Source organism: Nothobranchius furzeri, chromosome 2 (genome assembly GCF_043380555.1).
Source record: "Nothobranchius furzeri strain GRZ-AD chromosome 2, NfurGRZ-RIMD1, whole genome shotgun sequence".
Taxonomy (NCBI): Eukaryota; Metazoa; Chordata; class Actinopteri; order Cyprinodontiformes; family Nothobranchiidae; genus Nothobranchius; species Nothobranchius furzeri.
In genome coordinates, this window is record NC_091742.1 from 2,646,694 (window position 1) to 2,666,175 (window position 19,482).

The window sequence follows — 19,482 nt, forward strand, 5'->3', positions numbered from 1 at the left end:
TGTGCTTTTAGGGAAGTCTTGATTAATCATCTTTTATCACTATTGCAGGTCAGTGATAGTCTAGGGAAAGCATTAGTACTATGCATCTTTGTTGCTGTCTCACATCCAGCACAGAACCGTTAACCTCAGCGGAGGAGAGGAGCTCATAACAATACCCACGCCCTGACAAAAAGCCTCCCTCTGGGTAGTTTTCCTCTTTCATCTGAGAGGTGTAGACAGCTGCAGGGATGTTTGCTGCTGTGGAGCATGGCCCGGTGCTTTGTAGCGACTCCAACATCCTGTGCCTGTCCTGGAAGGGTCGGGTACCGAAGAGTGAAAAGGAGAAACCGGTGTGCAGAAAGCGCTACTACGAGGAGGGCTGGCTCGCTACAGGGAACAGCCGAGGAGTTGTCGGAGTCACTTTCACGTCCAGCCACTGCAGACGGGACCGGCCAACCCCACAGAGAGTAAACTTCAACCTCAGAGGACACAACAGTGAGGTGAGCTTACTTTGACTGGAAAAGAGTTACAGCTTATTCAAGCAAAAGTTAGATTTTTATTTTAACCTTTATTCCTGTTCCCTAAAATCATCCTTTTAACTTAATGTAGAACCCTGTTGAGTCCTTTTTGAGATGAAGGAACAAGGGTTTGTTTTGTTTTAGCCACAACTGATATAATTTATTAGAGGCAAGACGTGAAATATTCTCCCTGACTTGTGTTTTGACAGTCTTGCATCAGATCTCCCTGTTGCTCCCAGTCAAAACATTACAGCGCTCTAGTCTCCGGTGTTGTTCTTAACTCTCGGCGTGATTAAACTCTCCAAATGTTCCCACCAAAAGAGCACAGAGGTCGTGTTCAATCAGATTGAATATATGAGTATTTCCTGAGTGTAACATCTTGTGTGGGAACCAGATTTTGTCCTCGGTGAGCAACAGGACAGGCTGCACGCTGGTTGTGTTAGCGGGTGGAACTGCTGGTCAGATGGAACAATGTGCTATGTCAGCATTCCATAAGGCAGCTGAGGGGAGAGTGGATGAATCCGTACACGGAGTGACTGGAGCACAGCGAAAATGTTATTTAACTCTGCCTATTTGGATTTGGTCCAGGCAGTGATTCAGTAGAACTGGAAATTGTGTGTGTGTGTGTGTGTTAAACGATCTACCATGTTTGTTAGTGACTGTTTTCACGTCAAATTCAGAATCATCTTTTGAGGAAAAGGCATCTTTCTAGTTTTGTTGTTGGTTTAAAAATGACCTCTTCTTTTGTATGATTTGATCTAAAGTAATAAATAAATGCTTGGGAAAGTATGAATTCCACCTCTCACCGACTGTAAATAAATTTAAGTTTCTGACAGTAGTAGTAATTAAGCAGCATATAATGAATTCGTTCAGGAAGTGACAAATCTGTTTGGTCTTTATTGTAATTTTTCATCCTGTTTCTGATACAGAGTGGACAGAATGCACCATAGATTACAAAACAAAGGAAACAACCTTCGCAGGTGTAGCGTGATGAATTGTCCATTTCTGACCTAAAGGCTCTGCTCTATTTTCTCTGCCCAAGCAAAACCATAAGTTTCCGACACAAGCCTAATCTACAAGATACGGGCCAGGGCCACTCATGCTCTGTGCTCTTATCTAAACTGCTGCTTCTCTGGACAGCACAAGAAAGAAGACCGAACTCTTTCTATTTAAATAGTAATCAAATAACGTCTGTTAGTCCAAATAATCATGTGAAGCTCAATGTTCAATCAATCTGTGAAATGAGAATATTAATTCCTTAATATTATAATTCTACAGTATATAATAAGTAACATAACTTTAAATATGTACACTAGACTGATCACACGTAATGCTAAAGTCCAATCAGAACCTTCCAGATCTGACGCGAGGCGTGGTTTTGTTGGTGCTTGTATAAATCCCCTTTTGTTGTCAAACTCTGATTCGACAGTAAATCAAAACATCCAAATTATAAAACTAATCCCCACGTTAGGGCTGCTCAATTAATCAAATTTTAATCACAATTACGATCTGAGTTTTGAACGATTATAAAAACAAAACAAGCCGATTATTTGCTTCTCCCACTTACGCTGCCCTGAATTGCAAATGAAGCGCTCCTCCCACAGTGTCGCCAACTTAGCAACTTTGACGCTATTTCCAAAAGCTTTTCAGACTGCTGTTGTGTCCTTGGGCAAGACACTTCACCCAACTTGCCTGTGTTAGTGTTGGTCAGAGGGGCCGCCGGCACTAAATGGCAGCCTCGCCTCTGTCAGACCTCCCCAGGGCGGCTGTGGCTACAAGTAGCTTACCATCACTGGCAGTGTGTGAATGTGAGAGTGTGTGGAAAGCGTCTTTGGGTGTCTAGAAAAGTGCTATATAAGTTCAATGCATTATTATTATTATTAAGGGGGACTTGGCCTGGAGACTCTGCCTACCCCCATTATCGACCCCGCCCAGTCGATTGGCACCGCCCCCAAGACACACCCCCTTTTGGTCCCCAACACTTAGCATTTTCACTGTATAATGTTAAGTAGTGGGCGTGGCCAGGGGAAGGAGGCGTGGCCTCGAAACTCCGCCTACCCCCCCATTTGTGGCCATGCTGAGTTCATAGACACGTGACTCGAGGCACTTGGGACCTTCCTAGCCCCAAACCGGAAGTGGGGTTAGGTAGAGTAGATAGAGTAGATGTAACTCAGTGAGATCCCCCTGAATCAGTGCATTGACCAAAACAGTTTGGATTAGGGATTCACTGGCAGTGCACGGGCCGCCGCATGTCACTCAAGAACTCCCCTCCAGTTTTTGGGTCGTATCAATGAAGAGTAAAAGCAAAGTAGAGAAAAATGAAAGAACAGAGTAAAGAAAAAAAATGAGGAAAAGAATAGAGGAAAAGAAGAAAGAAAAAAAAGGGGGGGTGGGGGAATTGGTAGAGACCAGGGTTAGGGATAGGGGGTAAGTAGCACTTAAAAATCCCGGGTCTTTCTGGCTCTGGACCACTCAGAGCCCCCATTCAACTTTTGGGAAGTTGCTAAAGTTTCTGGCTCAAGAACCACTGAAACCAGTTTAAAAGCAAAAGCTAAAAGTGTTAAAAGTGTCACTTTAAATTATGTTTCATATGGTTAGTTTTGTTTATCAGGCAAAATGGTGGTGTCTTTAACACTCACCCTGAAATTAGTCTCATTTAAAGTTAAAGTCCCATTATCATCACACGCTGCTGAAATTACATGGCTGCATTTTACCCACCCCCGTGGGGAGCGGTGAGCTGCTGCAGTGGCTGCACTCGGGAACTATTTGGTGGTTAACCCCCCAATCCAACCCCTTAATGCTCAGTGTCAAGCAGAGAGGCGGTGGGTCCCATTTGTTTGAACCCAGATATCCCAGTACCAGGGTGGACACTCATAGCCACTGAGCTGAAATAACTATCATGAATATTTTTGTCTATATAGTCAAATATTCCATAACGACAAGCTCCAGAGAACGCCGCTGAACTGAAAAGAAGAAAAATTGTGTGCTAGGCATTATCAGTCTGTTATTAAGGTAAGCCTTGAAGGCTGAGCAGCTATGCCGTCCAGCTTTATGTAATCGTGTACCAAGTGTTAAACTGACTCTCTGGACCACAAATATTGATGTCTACTTTCTGTGAAGTTCATTCTGAGGGCGAAAACACCAAAAAGTTGGGAGTACAGTTTATTCTGTAGCATACTGTGTTGATTTAGAATAATTTAATCTATTCCGTATATGGCTTTTTATTTATTTTCATAATAGACTTTTGCTTTTTCTGTTGTCTCTTCATAAGCAATGCAGCTTTATTTCACACACAGACAATTCAATGTGCTTTCCAGGAGCAAGAGCAGCAAAATCAGCGTGACTGCATAATTAAATAAAATACACAAATAAATTTAGATTCTTCTTGCACACAAAAACAATAAAAAAGATATTTAATTTTTGCCTCTATGGTCAACTTCAGACTTTAAATGTGGACAGAACTGCTTTGCTTTAGCAGGTTTGTCAGACTCACACACGACTGAAACAAAGCTAAAAATAGATAAAATGGTAACTTTTGCATCTTATTATTTTATTTTGTTTTTGATGCTGCAAAAATAGTTCCTATTGGACACTTCAGAAAATGATCAAACTTCTTTGACAGCTTGATGCCCCCCTATTTATTGTTTATGTTAAAGGAAGCAGACAGCTAGTCATTCTCAGTCTGCTCATTCTGCACGAGAACTGAACATCCAAGGCACAGTTGGCAAAAAATATTTCTTTGTCGAGGATAAAACAGCGGCCACAGCAGTGGTTTTGGGCAAAGTGTCTGTCAGTATCTTGTCATCTCCAAGCTCTGATGTGTCTTCTCGTGTGATCATCATGCATTGGTGCTATGCTTAGATAGGGTGTGGATCCCTTAGACCAAACAATCATGCACACACACTCGCACCTAAGGACGATTTGGACAGACCAATAAACCTAACAGTCATGTTTTTGGACTGTGGGAGGAAGCCGGAGTACCCGGAGAGAACCCACGCATGCACAGGGAGAACATGCTAACTCCATGCAGAAAGATCCCAGGCCGGGAAGCGAACCCAGGACCTTCTTGCTACAAGGCAACAGCTCTAACCACAGCGCCACTAACATTGCTCTCTCAGCGAGTTTTAAAATACAATATTGTTTTTTATTTTCCTTAGATGGGTTGTTATAATGTCCGCGTGGCGTCGAGGATCGGTAGTCTTTTTGTTTCCTGCTGCTGGTCATCTTAACAGGAAGAACCATAAAACACCAGTGCCATCTCAGCTGCTTCCTGTTTGTTTTAGGACCTTTTTATTTATTTAATAAGATTTTACCACTGCTTTTCAAAGCTCTAAATAGTTTAGCTGCAGATGTTTTAAATCCAGATACAAAAATGAAGGGAATCTTTTTTTCTTTTTATTGATTGTGTTTTTCTTGTGAAACCAAAAGTTTGTTTTAATGGCTGATGTCCAAACCTTTTCATTGGTAGTTGATGAAGTAGGGTTTGACTTCTGTATTTAATTATTGATTATTGTGGTTTTATTAGACAACTTAATTTAATTTAATTGTTTGAATTGACCTTTTTTGGGAGCCAGTTTTTTACTTTTTCTTCACGTGTGTTTATTTTTTATTTTTGTTTTTTAGCTCTGTTGAGTTTACTTGATTAAAGTGTTACGTGTTCGTTGTGGTTAAAAACATAACAACAGGGACACCACCACCACTCCGGGTTGGTTTTGGCCCCAGGGCAGAAGTCCCAGTTGATGTTGTTTCCCCAGAGGACCAGTTCCAGACTTCTCTCTCACAAAACAAGACAAATGTCTAGATCCTCAATCCAGCAGAGACTGTGACACCAGAGGATACGATTGTGTTTATCATTTTATTGTTTGGATTGTTCTCACAGTTCAGCTTCTTTTGTCAAACGAGATGCTTTTCTGGATCATTTGTTGCCAATAGTGCTTAAAATGCTCTTCAAATATCAACGGCAGCCGAAAATTAAATATTTTGTCAAAAAATGAAAATGAAAATTTTCATTTCACAAAAAAGGAATACAGAAAGTATTTGCATTTAAATTCTTAAAAAAGAAATCGATACACTGCTTTTAAATATTGATTCAGTATCATAATACAAAATATCACAATATTTCTGTGTACCAACATTTTTTTTACATTCCTAGAGATTATCTGCTGCATCCACCATTCTCCTGAGTTGTGGGGGGGCATTGTTTATGTTAATTTATTTATTTGGCAGATGCTTTTATCCAAAGCGATGTACAATTGTTAACCTATAGGGCATGCTGTGATCTGTGGGGTTAAACCGGAGTACCCGGAGGAAACCCACGCATGCGTGGGGAAAACATGCAACTCCATGCAGAAAGCCTGCAGCTGAGTTTCAAACCTGCAACCTTCTTGCTGCCAGGCAACAGTGCTAACAACTGCACCACCATGCAGCCCCAGCATGGTCTGTGGAGGAGTCAGAAAAATGGGTAGGGCCATTAAATTGTGTATTTTCAGGGCATTCGTGGGGTCTTGAAAAGTATTAAAAGTTGATAAATTGGTTTTAAGGAAAATTAAGACTCTTTAAAAAGTCTTACATTGATTTAGTGAAGTCTTAAAGAGCAAGTCATCCCTAGATAAACTGTCTTTTGCTGATGAACTATATAAATGAGTGTCTAATCGTGCTGTACACGTGTTGTCAATAATTTGGCACTTAACTGCATCTTAGTCGAAATTGAAATATTCTCCCTAACACTGTCATTGTTGCGCCCTCTTCAGGTAAAAAAAAATCTGCACTACAATTTAATTTAAATCTGTCATTGCTTTTGGATAAGAGATACCCTGTGATTTTAGCTGGTGATGTCACAAGAGCCTGTGTTTGTGTGTATTTGTTAGTGGCTCCACCCTCTAGGTCTGCCAAGCAACACCTCCTTATGGCACTTTTTTCAAACACGAAATGGGAGCAGAGTTAGACTCTGGTAGGGGGTGACTTGCACTTTAAATTTGGTTTGTATTCACGCATATTTAAAATAAGTTCCTCTTTCAAAATAGACTCATGTAAATTAATACAAATATTTTAGTTCTTCAATGCCAGCTGTTTGCTTTCATTTCCGTGGCACGTGACGTTCAGTCATTGATTTAGTTCACTGCAAGACAGTTTTAATTGTATTTTAGAAGGTCTTAAAATGTCTTAAAGCTATTCAATTCAATTTTGAGATCCTTGCATATACCCTGATTGTTAAAATGTAGCTTGCTCAAAAAGCTTTCACAGGAACTCTTTCCTCACTTTCAAGGATTGAGCTTTTCTTTCATTTTCTTCTACCACTGCTGTTTATTGTATTACCGTAAATCCTCTAATACAGGCCCGGGCCTGTATTTGACTCAAGCCCATCAAGCATGAAGCAGCCTGCTCGACCCGAGCATCTCTCTTTTTCTGTGATTTTACAGAAAAATAGACTATCAAAATAAAAATGCCAGAGCTCATTCTACAGGACCAGGGCATTGCAGGAGAATGTATGAAGAAGACATTTATTATTTCTATACATGTTTTGGCTGTCAAACTTCCATAATGCCCCTTTAACTGTTGCTATTAAAGAGCTTGCATGGCTTTTAAATGGGCCAGGAACGATGAATGGGATATTAAACACCAGATTGTTGCTTTTCAGTTGCTATTTTTGTTAACATTTGTTATAAATCATCAAGTTAGACAGGGTGGGTGAAGAATATTTATATTTATAGCTATTAAATTCCTAATTCTAACCTTTATTTGTGTTTTCTAGCACTGCTAGTTTTTCTAGTCATTCTTATGTCTCCTGCTTTCTTCCTACCTGACCTCTCGACAATAGACGTCCTGCTGAGGTTTGAACCGCACATGACCTCATCGCTGCATCACAATAGTCTCACCAAATGTGCTTAGCGGAAATGGCTTCACTGTAGTAATCCATCCATCCTTGGAGAGGACTTGTTGCGTAACCCATTGGCTCTGCTGCTACTTAAGGTTCAAAGGTTGCTTCAAATTGTGACAGACTGGTTAGGGTTAAAGTGGTCTGGTCCTTTTTGCAGTCAAACATCTTAAAGATGTTTATGTAGATATTCTTGTTTGTAAGGGGTAGCTCATCAAAGAAAAAGTTGAGTCTTTGCTTGTGCTTAGGAGAGTTGTGCACGTGTGCGCGTTTGTGCTCCCTGTAATCTCCCCGACTCCTTGTCATCCTGTCTTATTCCGTCTGTCTCTCCGATCACTGCGTCACGCCGAAGTGTCAGCTGTCCCCTTAGTGAGACGCCTCCCATCCTCGCTCTAATCTCCACACTGAGCTAAATTTATATACATTCACAGTTTTTTCACAACTCAGTGGGACTGCAGTGGAGACACGTGATTGGTGACATGTGCCAACCTTATGCTGATTTCTTTGGTTTTTAAGCCTTCTTAGGAATAATGTTAGGGTATTTAAAATGTGCCATAGTGGCATTTTGATTTTTTTTAAACCCACACCATTTGTTTCTGTAACTTTCATATAATTGCTTTTCAAAGGAATAAATAAATGATTTTGAGTGGTGATGCCTGTTATCTGGATTGTGCAGAACAATTGAACAATTGGTGCTCTTTGCATTTTACAGAAGGCTGACCAGACTCATCCAGCTCGACTGAGGTTGCACTCTGAGTGCATAAGCCACACTAACGCCATGTCCTGTGTTGTGTGTTTAAGCGTGCAAAGCCCACGTGCTTCTGTCAGTGAAAGCGGAGCTGCTCCTTTCTTAGGATTACTCCTCTGGGAACAGGCTGAGTCACGCTACACAAGACCAGAAAGGGGAAGAGCATCGTAATGTCTTTAATGGTGGTGATGATATTGTCAAAGAGACTGGTTTTAAATAGTTAGGCCCGAGCAGCGAAGTGAAAAAGAACCCCTGTCTATTGACTGTTTTTTATAGTAGAGTGATGAAATTTGGTACACTTGTAGAACTTGCCAATACGCACAGAAAAGTCTTTTGCACCGATGGTCAACATCAAACAGAAAGTCGGCCATTTTTGATTGAAGTAGCGATTTTGGCCCATTTTGGTCGTTTGTAGGGTCTGTATTTGATTGAACAGTTTGCTCATTTTTCGCATTGTCTCAAAATGTGTGTGCAATCAATCAGAAGGGATGGGCAATTGAAATGAGAAAATAAAATTGACTTTTCGAAAATACTGAAAGGGCGGGGCCAGGCCTCGAAGTTTGATCACTCGCTAAAAATTTTTAAATGGCTATAATTTCATAAATGAAAAAATTACAGTTACAACATTTTCTATGGACATTCCTCATCGGTCCCCAAAGGCAAATGAATGGTCGATATATATATGTGTATGTATATATGTGTGTATATATATGTATATATACACACATACACATACATATACACACATATATATGTGTGTATATGTATGTGTATGTATATGTATGTGTGTATATATATATATATATATATATATATATATATATATATATGTGTGTGTGTGTATATATATGTATAATAGTGTCATCTGTTTAGGCATTCAGCTGACTTATTTAGAATCACTGTTGCTTCAACGACATTTTGATCAAGGTTGCTTTGACCTGAACTGTTGTCAGGATCTGATTAATGGCACTAAACAGCCCTGGTTCAGTTTATTTGCCTCAAAATCGTGATCGAGACAGAGAAATCTTTTGTTTACTTTTGCTTTGTGTGTGTTTTATAGGTGGTGTTGGTGCGGTGGAACGAACCTTTCCAGAAACTGGCCACTTGTGATACAGATGGAGGGATTTTTGTTTGGATTCAGTATGAGGGCCGCTGGTCTGTGGAGCTGGTTAACGACCGTGGAGCACAGGTTAAGAGCTAAAAAATCACTTGAGAGGCAAATCAGCAGTGCATTTCTGCTTGTTTTATATACATTCTTCTAACATAGACAGTGTTGCAGAGCAAAAGATAGACGTGTAATAAATAAGGAGCATTTAGGATAGTAATAAATACATTATTGTAGCTCTTGACGTGTGGCTTTTGGCTTTTACAGGTCAGTGACTTCACATGGTCACATGACGGCACCCAGGCTCTCATCTCATATCGTGATGGCTTTGTCCTGGTGGGATCTGTCAGTGGACAGAGACACTGGTCTTCTGAGATCAACCTGGAAAGCCAGATCTCTTGTGGGATCTGGACCCCTGACGACCAGCAGGTAATATTCAGACCCACTTCCAGGGAGCTCAGGTGTGGTTAAAGGTGGCGTGTGCAAACCATTAAAGAGCCAGTAGACGAAGACATGGCTTCCCTTGTGCAAAGTGTTTAGGGCAGCTAGATTTAGGACATAACAATTCACTGTATTTTGGGTCATTCATGCTAATACAACATACAGTTTTAAATGTTTTTATTTGCCAAACTGATTACGTACTCTCTGAAGATTATTTATAAACGCCAAAAAGCATTCAATGTTTTGTGTGTTTTTTTAGGCTTTGTACAAAGATTTACACAACATTTTTATTTTCTCCAGCTTGTTGTTTTTTTTAACTAGATTGTTGTTGCTTCTTACTTCTTAGGATTTTTATTTATTTTTTTACCATATTCTGCCAAGTGACCCTGGGCTGTTTCCTCCTCAGGTGCTGTTTGGTACTGCAGACGGACAGGTCATAGTGATGGACTGCCATGGGCGGATGCTGGCCCACATACTGCTGCACGAGTCTGACGGTATCGTCAGCATGTCCTGGAACTACCCCAGCTTCCTGGTGGAGGACAGCAGCGAGAGCGACACGGACTCTGATGATTACACACCGCCGAAAGGTATTCTTCTAGAACTTGATCTGACCTTTAAAGTTCTTGATACGCAACCTTAAATGTCTCAAAGAGCTTGCTGATGACTGGCACAGGTATTTATAAGGTTAAATGTTGACTTGTTTTTTTAGTAAAATACTTATTCTGTACACAATAAATTTTAAAAGTGTATTTTGATTTATTTATATCAATGTTATAATTATTTAATTCTCCTATGACTAAAACGGGGATGTGTTTCTTCTATTGCCTGCTCCTTCTACACCACAATTAGTGCGTTAGTTTGATTTGTACTTTAATCACTCCTCCTTGTCACGGTCGTGCGTTTGTGATCCTGTCCTCCCACCTCTTGGCTCTTTCTCCTTCCCTCCCTTCTCCACAGGCCCGAGTGATAAAGCAGCAAAGTGCTTGCCTAGCCCAGACCACTGATTATGCTCTCACTCATTAAAACTATTCAATAGGAATTGATCGGCCTTCGTAGAAATGACCTCTCAAGCTCACAGCCTGACTGAAATACAGCTTCTGATACTCTCAACACGCTAAGGTGACGCAGATACTTGTGTTGGTGTCTCTTCTCAGTGCACAGCCAGAAACCACTTCTGACCGTCAGCTTCACCTCTGGAGACATCAGCCTGATGAACAATTATGATGACCTCTCACCCACCCTCATCCGCACGGGGTTAAAAGGTGTGCTTTAGCTTCTCTTTCTCCTCACGCCACCTTGTGTTTATAATGTCTGAGCGGGCTGTATGCCCATCTTCTCCTTTGCTGCAGATGTTGTGGTCCAGTGGTGCTCTCAGGGGGACCTTCTGGCAGTGGCAGGGATGGAGAGAACCCTCCTCTCTCCTGACAACCCCTGTCCTCCCCCCACCAGGAACGCCATTGTCAAGTTCTTTAACGTTCAGGGAGAACACATCTACACACTTGACACACCAGCACAGGTGCAGTTATGACAAATTACTTCTAATGTAATTCACTGTTTCACAAGACTAATCGTGTGAAAGGAAATGGTTTCTGCTACATCCCATCTTCTCCTTCACACTGCAGCGCCCCATCACTACGCTCTGTTGGGGTCACCGGGACTCACGGCTGTTCCTAGCGTCGGGCCCGGTGCTCTACGTCGTACGAGTGGAGCACCGTATTGGGGCGCTGCAGCTCCTCTGCCAGCAGGCGATCGCCACAGCGGTGAAGGAGGAAAAAGATGTTGCCAAGCTCACCATGCCTTCCCGTTTGTGTTCATACGTCACAGCTGCTTTTGTCCCCACCATCAAGGTAACGCCACCTTTACTTGTTTAATACCAGCGATGAAAATCTACACATGCAAACATCTGCAGCTCAGCAATAAAATATTTTCATGTTGTTGTTTTTTACTCTGCATCTCCAGCCCCCGATTCCAGACCCCAACAACATGCGTGACTTTGTGAGCTACCCGACAGCTGGTAACGAGCGACTGCACTGCACCATGAAGCGCACGGAGGACAACCCCGAAGTGGGAGGGCCGTGCTATACTCTATACCTGGAGTACCTAGGAGGTCTGGTGCCTATCCTGAAGGGCCGACGAATAAGTAAACTTCGCCCAGAGTTTGTCATCATGGATCCCAAAACAGATGGTAAAACAGGTGGGACTGAGTTTGTGTCCAATCTCACGAGAGCCAGATTTCAAAGTAAAACCAGAAACGTTTAGGTTTATTTAATGTATTGCTGACATCCCTCTTTAGTTTTTCAGAATAATGTCCTCACTTGGCTCTCAGAGAGTGTGTTTCAGCCGCACAAGGAAGGTTGGGTCCTTGTTAATTAAGAGCTGCTTAATAGGAGCTCTGATGGCTCTTATTTTTCCCACAAATCCACCCTGGCCCCACCCCCTCCACTCCCCCACACAGTGATAAATGAAGCCAGCCATGAAATGGCTCCAACCTATTCACACTCATTTCCATCAAACAATTGAGGGAGCAGCAGTTCCGTTAAAATATGGCTAAATTTAACTCTTTAAAGAAATTTCTGATATTCTCTTTTCTCAGATGAGATATACGGCAACAGTCTGATATCGGCCATGATCGACAGCTGTAACTGCTCTGACTCCAGCGACATAGAGCTGAGCGACGACTGGGTTGGCAAGAAGTCTCCAAAGATATCCAGGGGAAGCAAATCTCCTAAACTCCCCAGGTAACTGCAACATGCAGATCCCAAACTTTATTTATTTGTTTAGTGTGTTTAAATTTAGACTTCCTTATAATTAATTATCTATAAATGAAAAGACTTGTCTACATATATTTAAATATTTCCATTAAAGGTGTAGTTCACTGAAAACCATTTTTAAAATCTTATTTCTGATCAAAGCTAACTGCTAGCCTTTATATTAGCTAGCAGCACACTGCCACTTAACATTCATGGACTCACCCATCTTGGCTCACGACAGGGAAGGCTCATGTTGGTTTAGCATTCGGGAAACAGCAGAGAACATCTTGGCTGGTAGAAGCTAACCATTAGCATTAGCAACTCCACAACACAGCAGAAGTCCTCCAGGCTTGAGTTATTTGTGAAGATAAAACATCCACTGGTAAAGTCACGTTGCTGTTAGCCAATCAGAGGCGAGATGTCCAAATATCAGGAAATAAGAGTCCACACCTATCGTCTGGATCTCAGCTGTGATGCGGCTCACTTCTAGTTCCCCAAGCTGCTGCACCAGAGCTTGACTTACAATTAATTCCTCATAGAGACTTGTGCAAATATATTGATTAAGCAAGTGATCCACACCTTTGAGAAATATTTACATTTTTAATGTTTAAGTTACATTTGAGATGTTTTTATTTAGCAAAAAGATTATTTGTTGTCCACGTAACAGTTTTATTTGACACCACCTCTCGCACATTTACTGCCACTTAAAGTTTCAAATATATACATACAACCAAATGTTTTAAAGCAGCTAAACGGTAACTGTTTCATTCATGTAAATTGTGCAAAACTGCTTATAACTTTCTACTGCTACTGAAATGTATTTTCATGTTTTATCCACAGCATGCCTAAACCTTCGTTATTTGCTACCTTCTCTGTAGAGACTTAGTTTGTCCCTTTACCAACAGGATTAACATTGACCCCAGAAAATCACCCAAACTCTCCCGTGCTAACCAAGAGATCTCTAGGTCACCGCGCTTACCCATTCGGAAACCCTCAATCGGGTCTCCCAGCCTTTCTCGAAGGGAATTTCCTCTGGATGACATCAACCAGGTAGATATTTCATCGTTTTGATAAGAAAAGCCAGATTAGAGAACATGTCTCACTCATGATGCCTATGTGTGGAGGTGGACGTGATTATGGCTTGTGTCTGTGTATTTTTCATGTTACTATTCTCACATTTTTTGTTAATCTTTTGCAGCAAAATTACCTTGCTCAGGTCACGTCCAATATTTGGGGAACAAAATTCAAGATTGTGGGGCTGGCCACGTTTTTACCTGCTAATCTCGGAGCAGGTAACCTGTCTGCTGTAGATTACCTTAGATCACCTGTTCTCCATATGATTATTATCTTTTACTCCCCCCCCCCCCCCCCCTCTCTCTTTACAGTTATCTATAAGACGAGCCTCCTCCACTTGCAGCCCAGACAGATGACCATCTACCTGCCAGAGGTGCGCAAGATCTCCATGGACTACATCAACCTGCCTGTTTTCAACCCCAATGTTTTCAGTGAGGATGAAGATGACCTACCTGTCACGGGCCCTGCTGGAGGCGCTGATGACAACCCCCCCTGTACTGTAAACATCCCTATAGCCCCCATCCACAGTCCTGCTCAAGCCATGTCCCCTGCCCAAAGCATAGGTCTGGTCCAGTCACTCTTAGCCAATCAGAACGTCCAGCTGGACGTCCTAAGTAATCCCACCGCAACCCCCGCTGGAGCATCTGCCAGTGGCTCAGACCAGAGCCAGGATACAATCTTGACTGCTCAGTACACGGTACCCACCAGGTACTCCAGTCCCGGTCAGGTCATCTTTGGAGGACTAGAAGTGGGGCGCCTAATGGTTGGGCCTCCACCTTCTCATCACCCATTACAGCAACAACAAAGCCAACAGCAACAGCTGCAGCATCATCAGCAAGTTCAGCAGCAGCAGCTCCAACAGCAGCAGCAGCTCCAACAACAGCAGCAGATGCTCCAGCACCAACACTTACAGCAGCAACAGCAGCTCCAGCAGCAGCTCCATCAGCACATACTGATGCAGCAACAGCAACAACAAATTCAGCAAATCCACCTGCAGCACCAGATGCACCATCAGCTCCAGGCTCAGCATCACCACCATCAGCTTCAGCAGCTTCAGATCCAAATCCCTGTCTCCTCTGTGTCATCAGGCCAGCCTTCAGGTGCCTCTCTGCACCAGCTGCAGACAGGGGCCCTACAGATCCAGATCCCTCACACACCTGCTGACTTAGTCAATGACAGAACATTGGGAGGTGAACAGGAACACTTACTGAAAATCAAAACCACTCGGTCAACTCCACAGCTCGCTGATGGTGATACAGTTGTGTTCAGTGCACCTTTAGAGCTCAGCAAGATGACCCCACCACCCCCTTACCCTGGGACTGTGGCTGCAGCAGCTGCAGCCGCCTCACCTTCAGCGTCTTCTTCTGTTCCAGGAGGGGGAACAGGTGGAACTCCTCCCCCGGGTGATCTTTGTCTGAAGAAGGGGGATTTTACTCTTTATTCTTCAGGTCAGCAGCAAGCGCAGTACCCCACGCCACTGGGCTATGAGAGGATAACAACCTTTGACAGCAGTGGGAATGTGGAAGAAGTGTGTCGACCACGAACACGCCTCGTCTGCAATCAGAATGTCTACACACTCCAAGGACCTGGCAATTCTGCCACTCTCAGGGTCACTTCCTCTTCATCCTCTGCAGCCGACAAGAAAATTCAGCTGCCCTACACCTCTGCTACTCTCAACAGACTCACTGCGCCTCGTTACTCCATACCCAGCGGAGACCCTCCTCCGTACCCCGACCCAGCCAATCAGAACAGTGCTGCTGGGAGGAACGCCAGTCAGAGGCTCGACAGCAGTCTGATTCACGCAACACTCAGGAGGAACAGCCGAGAGGCCGCACTCAAAGTTTCCCAGATGCTGGAACCACCTAGACCACTGCCTCCTAAGGCTAAAAATAATGCACTAGCAGCCTCCTTCCAGCAGAGGGTGCCAACAGCCTTATACACCTGCAGCCAGTGCAGCAATGGGTCCAACGTTGGAGGCACTGCACCAGGGAGTGCTAACGGAATAGCGGGAGGAACAATTATCCGGCAGGATTTCCCTCCAGGGAACGGAGCGCCACACAGCACAGTTATTGTTCACTCCAACAGTGCTGCTCCTCTCGCCTCCCAGTCCTCCTACAGCCTCCTGAGCTCACTTGAAGGATCTGGGAGTGCAGCCGGAGGAGGAGGCAACAGAGATCGGGCTGATTATGTTAATTCAGCATTCACTGAGGATGAAACAATGAACCAGTCACTAAGGCACCTGGCACTGGGAGGAAATGAGGCGTTAGGGCTGGTTGTCAAACGCCCCCCTCCCTACCAGTGGGATCCAGCTGCCACAGAGGAGGTATGGGTTCCTCAGGAAAGGACAGCATCTTTGAGCTCCAATGTCCCTCCGGCACCACACAAGCCACCCCCGCTTGTCCTTAGCCCAGCCCAGCACTTGGATGTAACCAGAATGCCTTTAGTTCTTTCTCCAAAGTCCCCCAGCAGCCCCAGTGTTGCATCATTCCAAGCTACCGCAGCAGCTACAGGCTACCAAATCTCTCTCCAGTACCCTCCTGCAACTGCCTGTACTGGAGCACAGCTGCAGCCCATGCCTGGGTCACCACGCCCCTTCAACTCCCCAAAAGAGGTGGTGGCACCCATTCCCCTGCCACAGCAGGAAGCAACCCTTGTTTTATCACCAGGCTATGCTGCAAATGTGGCTAACCTAGCCTGCTGTCCCCTCCCACCGTTGTATCCAGGAGGAAGTTCTTGTGCTGGACATCCCATTCCTCCCATTGCCCTTCACACACCGTGGGGTACTTATAATTCTTGTCCCCCTTTACCCAGTCCTGCCATCCCACTACCCCCCAAAGCCTCCCACATGGCAGCAGAGAAAAATGTTCTCTCACCACCTCCTCCTCCCCCTCCACTGCCCCTTCCACCACCACCAGCGGAGCTGCAGAGCCATGGTGCTTTACAGGAGGCCATGGCAGAGGCAGGAGACGGTTTTCAAGAAGTGCTTTCTCTGACCGAGAGCCCTGCTCTGCAGCGGTCCGAGAAGTTCAGCAAGAAGAACCGCAAGCGAATGGACGGTCGGGCTGAAGAGGCTAACGTGTCTCAGTTAGCTGACGGGAGCAAATCTAAAAAGGACGGCAGAGCTCTGGGCGATTTCAACTCCCTCATCTCTAGCCCACGGCTCGGGGGAAGAGACAAGAAGAAGCTGAAGGGACAGAAAGAGCAGCAGATGAAGGCGAAGAAGCTGAACAAGGCTACAGCCAGCAGCGAGTTCCAGGATAGTTCAGAAAGTGAACCAGAGCTGTTTATCAGTGGGGATGAGCTCCTCAATCAGTGCCAGAGCAGTAAGAAGGGCTGGAAGAGTAAAAGAAACATGAGGGCTGCCAGCGAGCTGGATGAGATCAAGTGTCGAAAAGCCAATGAGAAAGAAGACCGAGGACTGGGCAGCCAGGGGTTTGTTTATGTCATGGCCAACAAGCAGCCCCTGTGGAATGAAGCCACGCAGGTCTATCAGCTGGACTTTGGTGGGCGTGTCACGCAGGAGTCAGCCAAGAACTTCCAGATTGAGCTGGAGGGCAGGCAGGTAAGACGTCTGCTTTAATCAGGTCACCAAGCAGAAATCTGCTCTCCACAAACTGAAAGAGAATGAATTTGTGTTTCTAATCAGTGTGTCTTCCTTCTGCTTCATAGGTGATGCAGTTTGGCAGGATTGATGGCAACGCCTACATCCTGGACTTCCAGTACCCCTTCTCTGCTGTCCAGGCGTTTGCAGTGGCTTTGGCAAATGTCACTCAGCGCCTCAAATGAGATGTCTCCTCCCAACTTATCCTGATCATATCTGGAATTCAAATGCAATCTGCTAAACGGGGCCCAGCCGTACGGATCTGAGATGTTTAAACTCTCGGGGTGGATTTTGGAGAAAAGACTCCGCCATAAAGAGAGAAATACAATCACACTGCACTACACGATGCTGCCACTAGATACGGCGTAATAAGCGTCATTACCGTTGAAGAACCCCATGAGATCTGTTCCGTTTGGCAGTGAGCGGCACCCACCTCCCAGCATGTAGGGCCGAAGCGCTGAGCTTGGGAAATCATCATGCAAACAAATGCTGCTTTTAGGTAGAAACTCGTAGGGACCGGATGGGTTGAAGGAAAGCGGGCTTGTCGAGGTGCAGCTTTCCATAAAAGCAGCAGTAATACTTGAAAACCACACTCTGGAGGTTAAAAGTTTCTTTTTTTCCCAGAGCGCACAGGTACTTCTGGGCACTGAAATCCATTGCTGTACAAAACTTTAGTGAAACAGTTACCACTTTAATAGACTGCTTTTCTTATATTTTTATTAAACGACAATACGTTATTGAATTTAGGAGGTTTTTTCTGTTTGCTTTCTGTCATTCCTATTTGTTTTTGTTGTATTATCTCAGTGTCTTGGTGGGAGTTTAACTGATATATGCATTATTTATAAACACTACTAAGAGGTGAGACTTTTCACTGTAAGACGTAGAAGTAGGTATGGCTGAGGTCAGCTGCAGTCTTTACCATATCACACTTAAGAGGTTGACGCTACATGGAGTAATTTATACGTTTTTTTTTTTTAATTTAAATAAGACTTTTTTAAAAATCGTTACCAATACCAACCCTCACACCCCCTAATCGCCGTTTTCTTACCTGTTTTATTTGGGAGACTGAATTTGAATATTGCTGTGCACTTGGAGAATTCAGGTGGGGGTGGTTTACAGAATAGCTTTGGCCGACACAGCCTGTTTACTTAGATATCTGAATATGGTGACAGAAGGGCGCCAAAGACGTCGCCAAGGCCTAGGCTGAACGATTTAACCTCTGACATGAAGTGAAATGTCACCTGCAGTCACTTCTGTGAAGTGAGTATGTATTTGGGGAAGTCCTTGCTCTTTGAGACCACACTACACTTGTTCGCATGGTACAGGAAATATTTTTGTATATTCCACCTATGCCATTTCATACCCTTCTCAGAAGTCGTGTAAATAATCAGTTGTGTAAAAATGTTGAGACTTGGGTGACATGTTCTGTTTACGCCTGCCTCCACTGTGTTTCGGTTCAGGTGTGGAGTCGAGCTGTAAGACTGTTGAGGTCAGCAGTAGGAACCACAACATAACTTAAGTTGAAGCCATTGTCACTCCGTTTATTAAGTCTCCACTGAAGGATGATGGTTGTGAAATCAGTCTAAGCTGGATTTAATCTAAAAGGCTGGTTTATTTTGATGTTTTGGGCCGTGGTTTGTTACAAGAGTCGCTGCACATTTCTGCAACTAGAAGAGAAATATAGAGGCTTAACAAAAACGGGTGGGTTCACCTTTGAAAGTAAAAACTGTGCCAAAAATATGTGTTTGCTAAACTTAAAAGTGAAATCAAAAGGGCCTAAATGGATGGCAGATGTGATGTAGAACATCTGGTTTTAGAGCGATCTTTCTCAAGATGCATGTTTGTTGGTAGTGGTTGTAGGGACCGGGAATGAAAAATAGTTTTACTCTTTAAAAAAACAAAAAAAATACAAAGAAAGGAACATACGCATGTCATGAAGACGATACCCATTTGTGTTAGTTGTGCAATATTTTGTAGGATTAAAAAAAAGGTGCAGTTTCTTTTGACCACATTTTGATGCTGTTTATTTAGTTCAGGATCTGAGATGCTGGTCTGTGTATTTTTATTTATGAGATTATTTCCTAATGGAGAAAAATATCTATACATACTGTATATTATGGCGTTTCCTTAACATTTCTTTGTGTTGAGGAGTTTGTGATGAGCATAGCCTGAGGTGTAAGTTGGTAAAGTGAGAGTGTGCCGGGAGGAGAGAAGAACAGGCAACTTTATGGGGGGAATGTGACGTTTGCTTTGAAAAGATGTGAATGAGTAAGTGCCCAGTTAATGTAGGTAGATCAGTTTTATAGAGCGTACATGTCTAGTCGAGGTGTGTGTATTCAGATGTGCAGTCTACAAACCCCATCAGTGTTTTTTTCTCAGATGTGTTTGACCT

The 19,482-nt window shown here is 43.6% G+C and overlaps 1 protein-coding gene across 2 annotated transcripts; it reads left to right on the forward strand.

Annotated features, from left to right (window-relative positions):
* The first annotated feature begins 10 nt into the window (after nt 1-10).
* tulp4a (TUB like protein 4a) lies at nt 11-17,464 on the forward strand. 2 transcript variants are annotated; one of them, XM_054747903.2, is made up of 13 exons: nt 11-479; nt 9,180-9,308; nt 9,492-9,653; nt 10,072-10,252; nt 10,820-10,927; nt 11,015-11,181; nt 11,288-11,512; nt 11,625-11,859; nt 12,259-12,403; nt 13,294-13,465; nt 13,614-13,707; nt 13,801-17,051; nt 17,159-17,464. In XM_054747903.2, the coding sequence occupies exons 1-13, from the start codon at nt 228-230 to the stop codon at nt 17,273-17,275; spliced, it is 5,238 nt and encodes a 1,745-aa protein (XP_054603878.2). In that variant the 5' UTR covers nt 11-227; the 3' UTR covers nt 17,276-17,464. The 2 variants fall into 2 exon arrangements, with proteins under 2 accessions (XP_054603878.2, XP_015802686.3); XM_015947200.3 differs by having other exon boundaries at nt 13,321-13,465.
* The last annotated feature ends 2,018 nt before the right edge of the window (nt 17,465-19,482 follow it).